At 41.8% G+C, this 11,978-nt stretch overlaps 1 protein-coding gene across 1 annotated transcript; it reads left to right on the top strand.

Annotated features, from left to right (window-relative positions):
- Positions 1–3,708: 3,708 nt before the first annotated feature.
- MARS2 (methionyl-tRNA synthetase 2, mitochondrial) lies at positions 3,709–9,508 on the top strand. The gene is made up of 2 exons (XM_068543844.1): positions 3,709–5,754; positions 6,739–9,508. The coding sequence occupies exon 1, from the start codon at positions 3,734–3,736 to the stop codon at positions 5,513–5,515; it is 1,782 nt and encodes a 593-aa protein (XP_068399945.1). The 5' UTR covers positions 3,709–3,733; the 3' UTR covers positions 5,516–5,754; positions 6,739–9,508.
- The last annotated feature ends 2,470 nt before the right edge of the window (positions 9,509–11,978 follow it).

The following is an 11,978-nucleotide window of genomic DNA, read 5'->3' as shown; positions in this document are numbered from 1 at the left end:
AGTGTACAATTCAGTGACATTAAGTACAATTAACCCTTGAACAACGTGGGGGTTAGGGACACAGACCCTCCATATAATGGAAAATTCGAGTATAACTTTACAGTCAGCCCTCTGTATCAGTGGTTCTGCACCTGTGGATTCAACCAACAGTGGATTGTGTAGTATGTATGTATGTATGTATTTATTTTTTTAAAAAGAATTTTTAAAAAAATTAATTAATTGATTAATCTTTTGCTGCGTTGGGTCTTTGTTGCTGCGCGCAGGCTTTATCTAGTTGCAGCGAGCGGGGGCTACTCTTTGTTGCAGTGCACAGGCTTCTCATTGCGGTGGCTTCTCTTGTTGTGGAGCACCAGCTCTAGGTGTGTGGGCTCAGTAGTTGTGGCACTCAGGCTCAGTAGTTGTGGCTCATGGGTTCTAGAGTGCAGGCTCAGTAGTTGTGGTGCACGAGCTTAGCCGCACTGTGGCATGTGGGATCTTCCCGGACCAGGGCTCGAACCTCTGTCCCCTGTATTGGCAGGCGGATTCTTAACCACTGCGCCACCAGGGAAGTCCCCAGTAGTATGTATTTATTGAAAAAAATCTGCATACAAGTAGATAAACCCATACTGTTCAAGAGTCAACTGTACATTCACAGTGTTGTACAATGATTATCATTATCTAGCTCTAGAACTCTTTTTATTACCCCCAAAAGAAAACTCATATCCTTTAAACATTCACTCTCTATTCCAACCTTCCTCCAGCACCTGACAACCACTAATATTCTTTGTGTTTCCGTGCATTTGTCTATTCTGAATATTTCATATAAATGGAATCTAAAACATATGGTCTTCTGTGTCTGGTTATTTTCAAAGATTTATCTAGGGACTTCCCTGGTGGCGCAGTGGTTAAGAATCCGCCTGCCAATGCAGGGGACATGGGTTGGAGCCCTGGTCCGGGAAGATCCCACATGCCGCGGAACAACTAAGCCCGTGTGCCACAACTACCGAGCCTCCGCTCTAGTGCCCGCGAGCCACAACTACTGAGTCCACGTTCCACAACTACTGAAGCCCACGCGCCTAGAACCTGTGCTCCGCAACGAGAAGCCACCGCAATGAGAAGCCTGCACACCGCAAAGAAGAGTAGCCCCCACTCACTGCAACTAGAGAAAGTCCATGTGCAGCAACGCAGCCAAAAATAAAATAAATAAATTTTAAAAAATAAAGATTTATCTATGTGGTGGCATTTATCAGTACTTCATTCAGTACTTTGTATGGCTGAATAATATTCCACTGCGTGGTTATATTCAATACCACATTTGTTTATCTAGTCATCAGATGATAGATGTTTGGGTTGTTTCTGCCTTTTGGTTATTGAGACTAGTGTTTCTACGAATATTAGTGAGATAACTCATTTTATACTTAGTTGAGCTGGCAAAAAATTAAGAAGTAGATGATATCAAGAATTAGGGAGCCCCCTTTAAGGGTATGTCGCTGATGGGAATGTAAATTTGTTTAATCATGTTGGAAAATAGCATTATCTTGTGAAATTGAACTTTCATATCCTCTATGATGAGCAATAGCACTCCTAGGTATACACCCATGAGAAACATTAGCATATAAGTACCAGGAGACATATGTAGATGAGAAAGTTAATAGCAGTACGATTTCTAAGAGCAAAAAACTTGAACCACTCAAATGTGCATTACCAGCCATTTCTTTTAAGAAGCTCTGCTATAAAGGAAAGGAAAGAAATGGAGCAGTAGTGGAGATTGAGAATTTTTTTCTTTTTAAGATGGGAGAAAAAATAGCATGTTTGTACGTTGAAAAATGGATTCCATGGACAAGGGGGAAAAAAAGAATTGGGGGAGAAAAAGAATAATTTCTGGAGAAACTGATTTCTCAGATACTTAAACTGGGTTTGTCTCGTAGTTCTGGAGGGTACCGTACATACCCTCCAGTTTTAAGTTTTACCTATCCTTCTCTTGCCCTTCTTAAACTGCTGGATCAAATAGCACATTAACCAAGTAGCCAAAGGATATTTGTTGTATCTATTGTAACTCCTAAAGAGCATTTGATTGGTCTACTTTCTATATCACCACGGAAATCAGATCCAACTTACCATATGCCTCAATTCATAAATTATTATGCAGCGGTCAAAATGAATTAACTAGTTACAGGCAAAAACATGATGAATCTACTACACGTGGTATGGTATCTTTTTTTGTTTTTTGGCTGTACCGCGTGGCTTCCGCGATCTTAGTTCCCGGACCAGGGATTGAACCCCAGCTACTGCAGCCACTGCCAAGTCCTAACCACTGGACCACCAGGGAATTCCCATGATATCCTTTTTTAGAATGTTTTATACAAGCAAAATTAAACAATATGTTGCTTAGACATACTTTATATGTAATAACATAAATGCAAAAGTACAAAATTCAGGACAATGATTACCTCTGGGAGGAAGACAGGAAGACAAGGAGAAAAAGAGCACACAGATCTAAATCACTGGTGATCTCCTAGTTCAGTGGTTCTCAAACTTCGGTGTGCATCAGAATCACCTAGAAAACTCATTAAAACCTAGACTGCTGGGTACCACCCCCAGAGTTTTTGATTCAGGAGGGGAGTGTGGGGCCTAAGAATATGCATTTCTAACAAGGTTCCAGGTGCTGCTAATGCTGCTCTTCTGGGACCACATTTAGAGAACCACTTCTAGTTCTTAGGTTGGCTTGTGGGGTCACAGGTGTTCTATTCCATTTTATTATTAAATTTTACTATTAAATTAATAAAATAAAATTATTTTATTACTAAATTATTATTATTTTAATTATTAAGTTAAATGGGGGAAAAAAAAAAGATAGACCAAAGATGAGAGTATGTCAAGAAGCAAGGATTAATATTAATTCAATTCTGGGCTCCCGAGTCATCCGTTTCGAAAAGAGCTAGGGTTCCCTTACTAAAGCAAACTTGAAAAACACTGCTCTAGAAGAACTTCAAGACCATTTTAAAAGAATATTACTAACAACTACGTTGAGAAATAAATTTGAAGACTACTTTTTCCTTAGGTGCAGAGTGACAACGTACTGCATTCCAGCCTTCTGGATCTCAGTAATCTTTGCAAAGACTGGGAACATCACAAGCCTACCTCTTTTGTTGATTCAACAAAAACTGCGTTTAGAGAAAGGATTTCTCTTACTTTTTCAGTTCTTATCCTTCCCTCAAGTGCTTTAGGTCATTGTTTTTCTTCCTTCCCTTCTCCCCCCTCCCTTCTGGATTTATCGTGCCCACTAGGTTCTGAGAGGAAATGTATATTATATTTCAGATCCCTACGTTTACCAGAGCCTACGTAGAGGGCACACTCCTGCAATGTGTCAGCCACTGACTGGTGTTTCAGAAATGCCTGAATACAAAATTCTTGCCCACAAGCAACTCAGCCTGGAGAAAAAACCCAGATCCATAAATATAAAATTACAAAGCAGGACACGCAGTATGTTATAGAAAGATAAAGATTTATCTGCTTCATAACCTCTCCTTCAGCCAGTTCCTCTAAGCTACCGTTCTCGCTCGCGCCCGCAATTCACAACCGCCGTATCCGAGGCCCACGGAGGGGGGAGCGCGGGCGGAGCGGCGGAGGGCCGGCGCTCGGGGCCGGACTTCATTGGCTCTCTGGACGGAAGCGGCGGTGCGGCCCGGCTGCGCATGCGCCCCTCACACGTGCTTCCAGAACGCCCCCTCCGCCCTTCATCTCCGCAGGCATCATGCTGCGGATTTCTGCCTGTCGGCTGCTAGGACGCACGGGGGCGAGTAGGCTCTCGCTCCTGGAGGACTTTAGCTTACGCCACTACAGTTCGGACCCTCTCGGTGTCCGGGACGATACCCGCGACGCGCGCGCCTACTTCACCACACCCATCTTCTACGTGAACGCGGCGCCGCATATCGGGCACCTGTACTCGGCGCTACTGGCTGACGCCTTGTGCCGACACCATCGCCTCCGAGTTCCCAGCGCCGCCGCCACGCGATTCTCCACTGGTACCGATGAGCACGGCCTCAAGATTCAGCAGGCAGCAGCCGCTGCGGGCCTGGCTCCGTCCGAGCTGTGCGACAGAGTCTCTGCCCAGTTCCAGCAGCTTTTCCGGGAGGCTGACATCTCCTCCACCGACTTCATCCGCACCACTGAGGCCCGGCATCGGATGGCTGTGCAGCACTTCTGGGGGGTGCTGAAGGCTCGGGGTCTTCTCTACAAGGGGCTCTATGAAGGTTGGTATTGCGCCTCCGACGAGTGCTTCCTGCCTGAAGCCAAGGTCACCAGGCAAACCGGCCCGTCGGGGGATTTGTGTCCTGTATCTCTGGAGAGCGGGCATCCCGTCTCCTGGACCAAGGAAGAAAACTACATTTTCAGGCTTTCCCAGTTCCGGGAGCCGCTCCAGCGGTGGCTGCGGGGCGACCCTCAGGCCATCACCCCGGAGCCATTCCATCACGCAGTCCTTCAGTGGCTGGAAGAGGAGCTGCCGGACCTATCCGTCTCTCGAAGGAGTAGCCACTTGCACTGGGGCATTCCGGTGCCCGGGGACGATTCGCAGACCATCTACGTATGGCTGGATGCCTTGGTCAACTACCTTACTGTAATTGGCTACCCAAACCCTGAGTTCAAATCTTGGTGGCCCACGACCTCTCATATCATAGGCAAGGACATTCTCAAATTCCATGCTATCTATTGGCCTGCCCTCCTCTTAGGGGCCGGCATGAGCCCACCACACCGCATCTATGTTCACTCCCACTGGACAGTCTGTGGTCAAAAGATGTCTAAGAGCTTGGGCAACGTGGTGGATCCCAGGACATGCCTTGACCGCTATACTGTGGATGGCTTCCGCTACTTTCTCCTTCGTCAGGGTGTCCCCAACTGGGACTGTGATTACTATGGTGAAAAGGTGGTTAAGTTGTTGGATTCCGAGCTGGCATTTTCTTTGGGAGGTCTCTTGAACCGATGCACTGCCAACAGAATAAATCCTTCTGGGACCTATCCGGCTTTTTGCACTACCTGCTTTCCCAGTGAGCCAGGGTTGTTGGGGCCAACAGGTCGTGCTCAGGCAGAGGACTATGCTCTGGTGAGCGCAGTGGCCACTTTGCCCAAGCAGGTGGCAGACCACTATGATAACTTTCAGATCTATAAGGCTCTGGAGGCAGTATCCAGCTGTGTCCGGCAAACTAATGGCTTTGTCCAAAGGCATGCACCATGGAAGTTGAACTGGGAGAGCCCAGTGGATGCTCCCTGGCTGGGTACTGTGCTTCATGTGGCCTTGGAATGTTTGCGAGTCTTTGGAACTTTGCTCCAACCTGTCACCCCAAGCCTAGCTGACAAGCTGCTGTCTAGGTTGGGGGTCTCTGCCACAGAGAGGGGCCTTGGAGAGCTCCATTTCTTGCCTCGATTCTATGGACATCCATGCCCTTTTGAAGGGAGGAGGCTGGGACCTGAAACTGGGGTCTTGTTTCCAAGACTGGACCAGTCCAGGGCCTGGCTGGTAAAAGCCCATAAGACCTAGAAACTCAGTTCTTATTAGCTTGTGGTAAAAAAGCAAACATCTTATTTTCTTATTTTGCATTTTCAGGAAAGTTATACTAATGCTTTCTAAAGTGTTGCATCAAACGAGCACATAAGTAATGTCCCTGTGAAAAGAGGTCTGTAGCCTTTCAGAAGCCTACTCCCTACTCTTCAGTTCTCTGTGTCCATTAACCACTGTCCTTTGCACCCCAGTGTCTCTAAGATGTCTCCAGGGGAAAGGTGGGTAAGAGACAACTTTGCTGATACTACTTCTTCTCATTGTGCCTCTGTCCAAACCACAGTTATTTGCCCAGACTACCTCTCGTGGCTTGTTTGTTACTGGCCTGGCCTCTGCTGGGCAAATTAGTGCGTGTGGGAGTTGGAGGCCCCCTTCCTCAGCTTTTACTTTGTTACATACGTTGTGTCTCCTGTTAAAAAGAGGTTGTTTCATTAAACCTTTAAAAACCAGTGTCCTAGACTAGATGATTTTTGCCTATGTTTATATTCTCAATTCTTAACAACCATGACTCCCTGCTTTGCTAGTTAATAATCCAGTAGTTGTGCTTTGTAACATTACACTTTAACCAGTAGATGGCTCTAGTTTCACACATTTAATTACTTAACGTTGAGGTTTCAGAATATTTAGAATAGGTTTTCTGCTTCCTAATTTTGCATAATTTAAATTTAAAGAAAAAATTTTATTGCTTTTCTTAAAATAAGGATAACTGCAACCACTGCTGTTTTACAGTAAGCAATAGAAAGATCAGAATCCTTAGTTTTTTTCAGACTACTGAAAAAGGACATTTACTCTATTAAATGTTTAGTAAGCTAATAAGTAAAGGTATCACGTTTGTTTGGACTATGATGAATTATAAAGCTCCCTTGAGGTACTTGGTATGTTAAAAATTTTTTAAACTTTAATAACATTAGGTTTACAGGTATGATTTTAAAAATCTGTAGATAGTTCAAAAGGGCAATATTTTCTTTATATTTCTTGGTCTTAATTTTGTTATCCACATACGTAATTTACCTTATATGATTTCTTTTGGTCAATCAGGATCTATAATACAATATAGAAATTGTGGAATAGCTAATATAAATGTTAATACATTTACTTTCAAGTAGTTTTTACTAATTATTTTCTTTGCTCCTTTAACTTAAGTTATTAAAGTTTAAAAGTTTCTAAGTACCTTATCCAGATCTGTTCTGTTGCATTTGTTGAAGGTGATGGTGAAGGGAGGAAATGATCAATGCTCCAGGAATCTCAAACTGGATTTAGGGATCTCTCCAAGGCTCCATAAGAGAACATCACAGAGAAGATGTTAAGGTATCGACTTATACAATGACTACAACATAGTAAGCCAGCATTATATCTCATAGGTGATTGGACAGCTAGGGCAAAGTTTAAAATGAGAACTTGCCTTGAGATATCCATTGTAAGCATGGTAGCAAGCAGAGAGGGCTCACCATGAAGTAAACTGTGCTGGTAGTTCCCCCAGATTTATTCTGGGTGCTACTGTTCAGCTCCAATTTCTGTTTATTAGTTGGTGTGGCGAGAGATTTCTGGTTGCTTGGAAACACTGCTTAGAAAAGAATGCTTGAAGGCATTCTAAAGGTGGAAGGACCATTTCTACCAGTGTTCCTTTAGATCCTCCTTATTCTTCATAATGGAATCCTGGGCTTTCCATATGACATATTCCAGTTACCTGCGGGGATTACTAGGGTAGGTTACTGGGACCTAGGATGGAGTGTAATATCTCTTAGGACTGGATAGCAGAGTAGTGAAAGAGATGGGATGTGTTTACATGGATGAAGGAAAACAGACTTGGAAAACCAGCATTGGTAACTTATGCCTTCGAAGTGCCATTGTAAGTCTTACAGTTCCTATAATGAACGGAGGGACAGTGTCTTCCACTTGAATGATCTTTCCTACGGCCTAATGCTGGTCAGTACACTGGACATTGGCTTGCTGGGTGTTAATAGAGTTCCTTTTGTGCAGTCTGTCATTTGTGTAGGCACTTAACTTCTACCAGAGTATTTGTGGTGCTGGAGGACACAGGAAAACAGGGAAACCAAAGAGGAGAAGGCATAATTTTTACAGAAGACAGGATATTTTGAGTGAAGAAGTGTGGTAAGTTGGATATGACTTAATTCTGTGGTGATATGGAAGATGAACCAGTTGGATTCTCTGTAGGAGGCAAAACAGGTAAAGCAAATACCCTTTGGGTACCGAGGTGATGTGTTATTTAATCCAGCAGTTTAAGAATGGCAAGTGCAGGATAGGCGAAACTTAAAACTGGCAGGGATGCACTTCCAAGAGAGGACATCCTAACCACTTGTGGGAGAAGATGATGATAAACTTGTAGACATCTAAGAAGTCCCCTATTCCAGAATTGCTAACACCTTATCTGGCATCTTGTGGGTTCCTTGACCAGAAAGGAAGTTTCTCCCAAGTACTACCCTAAGGCTGTCAAATATTCATTTTCCAGTATTCTTGGAGGCAGTGTTGCATGAGTGATAGAGCACTGTTCAGGTGTTCATGAATGTCACGTTAAAGTAATAATAAGTTGTCAACCCAGTAGACTACAGTCTACTATGAAGTCATGCAAGAAGTTGTGGGCAATGTATATGTGTGGCACGATTGTATATTAGAGGGCTATTCCACAAGTGAACTCGTAGATTAGGCACCTCAGAAGTCAGAAGACCTATAGCTATATGGAGGTCAAGAATAGGCAGGAACAAGAAATAGTTACAGTCTCATTTCATTGAAATCTCACACTTATTCTGGAAGTAGGCCTCATTATTTTTCTTAAGCACCTGTGTGACTCTATAATGGCTGAGAAGAGCCTGATAAATTGAATTTTAGGTTGATGCGCTCAAGAAGGCATAGGCTGGGACATGGGCTCTGAGGCACAGGCCTTTTTTCTTTTTCCCCTATAGTTGTATCTATGATTGGCACATAACGCTTTAGATCTGGGAAGTTCCGAAACTGAAGTAAAGTTGGTCAGGTTGTGGGCCTCCAACTAGGAAGACTTATAATCATGAAGTAGCTTGGGTAGCAGGTGGCAGTACCAACCATTCAACAGATTACTCTTTGGGCATTATGGTTGGGATGGTTTCCTGGCTCTCTGACTGCTTCACCCCTAAGTGAGTGTGTAGTTGCAGTGTTGGCCTGCATTAGTGTAAACTTGAGTTACAGTGGGGAAGCAGCCATGCCTCTTGACTAAGACTTGGTCTATAAAGCTGATGTCTGACAATCTATAATTGCCTCCTAGAGGCAGCCCCCCCATCCATAGTTCTACCAGGTGGAGAACAATTGTTCTTGCTGGTAAGGTCTGGGATGCCGTAAACCTTGATGGGTCCTTGCCCTCATCTTTTGCCAGAATGAGTAATATCAGTGGATCTGAAAAGGTGTGGACCTACTGGGAGTCATGTGTCTATTTTTGCTGAGAAAGTTACCTAGTTCAGAGAGCCTGGGGGGAGCTAGGGCACAGGTCGAGGTACCCAAGAGTACAAGTTAGGGGCTTCAGTTCTAGAACAAAGCCTTGGAGCCCCTTGCAAAACTAACACAGTATGAAATATGTCATTTCAGCACAACACAGCTGGCCCTGCCCCTTCTTGTAGGAGCTTTGGATAGGACTGGTTAACTTCTATCAATCGGAACACACTAAATTTGGAGGTTAACATTGCTGGAAGGGCCAGAACAGTAACAACCAAGTTAATTAAGGTTAATTAGTGGGGATTTTAACCTTTCAAGAAGAGGGTCTTATTCTTTTTTGAGATAGAGGATGGGAGAAGCCCAGCCTCAGCTGCTTTCTTCTATCATCAAGAACTACTTTGAGCTGAGAGGAAGGGACTAACCAGTGTTGGCCTGCATTAGTGTAACCTTAGAGGTGAAACTGACTTATTTTTTAGGTAGTCTTGGGTTACCCAGTATAGAGCCTCTGAATTAAGGGGAACCATCTAATGGAATAGTTGACCATATGTAAAATACCTTGCTTAAGATTATATCACATTAATCAGTTTCTACTTAAATTTCCATGATGAGTAAAGGGGATTGGGAAGAGGTACACACCAAGAGGATCTTCCCATGGCCTTGACAACTACAAATAATATACTCTCTACTGTGCCTCTTCTCATGAATAGCTATTGGGAGCTTCAGCCTTACTTGGATCTTCATCAAAGTAAGGTGAGACTATAGTATAGAAGTTCCATCCTTGGCTATGAACTGTATTTCACTCCCATTTGGTTTATGACACGGTTTACTCACCATAGATTTTCAAGTCCACAGCTCCTCACTTAAGAACAGGATGGTATGAGATGTCAGGATGTTTCAGGAAACCAAATGTATGATCTGCAAGAAGAAAATAACTCCAAGGAGAGATGAGCTCTGCCTTCAATTCATTAAGGAATTTTGGAAGAAACATCTGCAGAGGGCCTGGAAGACTCACTGGGTAAGCTGGAGGGACAGCTCTAGGAATAACTGTGGAAATGGGTGTTGCTAATTTTCTTAGCGTATGGTAGGGGTAAAATGGTACTAACCTCCCTATGCTACCACTCCTAAGGGCATGCCTTGTACATATACCCCCTCATTGGTTGACAGTCACTGGTTTGTGGGATTGGACAGGAAGATGAACCTTCAAAAACTAGTTTATGGTTGACTGTTACAGATTGGAATCATCGTTCTGTTCTCTTAATTCAATACATTCAATAAAAATATGACTCATTACACATTTTTTCCTGATTAAAATATTTTTAAAAGGGTAATAACCTTTACTCTGGAACACATTAAATATGATAGTTTCAGTAATCTGACTTCCTTTGAACTAATCTAGAAATGTCTACTGGTTAAAAGCCTGTAAATATTAAATTAAATAATAAATATTAAATAATAATAAATATTAATTGTGTAAATATTACACAATTTAGTTAATCACTAAAGTAGTACAACTAGAGTGTATTTCTTCTTAGCCAGATGAAATGTTAAAAAACTCAATCCAACAGAAGACAGGAAGGTGAAAAAAAGGGCAAAGAAAAATGAAAAATATGGGAAAACCCATAATAAGATGGCATAAATGCATATAAATATATCAGTAATTATAATAAAACAAAATATCATAGGATGGACTTTCTGTCAAAAGACAGCATATTCAAACTTAAGTTTAAAAAGTTAGCTATATGTAGTTAAAAGGTATATACTTAAACATAACAGAAAATAAGACATGAAGAAACACTAGGCATATGTTAACCAAAAGAAAGCTGGTATCATAATAATAGTAGACAATCTATTTTGAGGGGAAAACCATTACTAAAGATGAAGTGAGACTTAATATAAAAGAAATAATGTACCAATAAGTTATAACAAACTTGTATAATCTAACAACAGCCTCAAAATATAAAGAGTTAAAACTGAAAATGACAAGAAATGTTCAAGTTTGGAAAGAAATGAGACTGCCATTTGTGAGTTCAGAGAAACCAGGCAATGAGGAAGTAAAAATTAATAACTTACACCAGACATTAGCATTTCAGTCTTTAATGCTCACTACTCAAGTGTATCATCACTGTTAAGGGTAGAAAAAAATGAAAAATTTATAGCAGGTAAGGTTTTGTGACCCTAAAACCTTATCTTTTCCATGCCTGCTTCTGTGAAAATAATAACTTGCTTTTTGAATAGAAATGTCAGCAAATATACTTGTTCAGTGAGTTCTCTCTAGATTATTAAAAGGGGAGGACCCCATGGCCATAATTTTGCCAAATTTTCTAATTGAAGAAATCTTCTAATTGAAGATAAATGAAGGTGAAGGGAGAGGACCACCAGTTCTGTGTTCCTTATTTGTGTTCTCTCATTTACTTTTTCCATCAACCCTATGAAGTATTATTCTAACTCTGTTTAACTGATAAGAAATTGAGACACAGAGACATTAAGTAACTTGGCTAAGGTTATACAGCTTGTAACACAGGAGAGCCTAGACTCAGCCTTGTTTTAGTGCCAGAGCCTCAGCACCATCCTTAACATCAACACCACGACAATCCCTGAGTGTATACTGAGGGAACTGTATTGTGGGAAAGAGGAAGCAGTAAAATCAGATCCAAAGATCTGAAGATGAAAAGTCTAAATAAGAACCCTTAATTAAAATACATTCAGTGTTTCAAGACAAGGAATTGGTTCTTGATAGCTAGATTATGAAACATATGAGTGCCAAAAATGAAACTTAGAAAAAAGGCTTACCTTATCATGAAATATATTTCTTTTTTGCTTTCAATAGTTTCCTTTGTATTTGAAGCCTGCTTATGTGTTCTAGTGTAAATTGTTAAAAATTTTAATAACTCTATAGTCTCTATTTTTCTTTTTCCTTAAGATTATTTTGTTTCTTATTTTCAGAAGAGTGTTCCAAATTTTTGAATCCAACAGTTCCCTAAGTGAAAGCATGTTGTCATAAATTCATAAATCTAAGTATTTAAAA

This window comes from Eschrichtius robustus, chromosome 5 (assembly GCF_028021215.1).
Source record: "Eschrichtius robustus isolate mEscRob2 chromosome 5, mEscRob2.pri, whole genome shotgun sequence".
NCBI classification, from domain to species: Eukaryota; Metazoa; Chordata; class Mammalia; order Artiodactyla; family Eschrichtiidae; genus Eschrichtius; species Eschrichtius robustus.
Note: the sequence above shows the minus strand (reverse complement) of the source record. Positions and strands in the feature narration are given on the sequence as shown.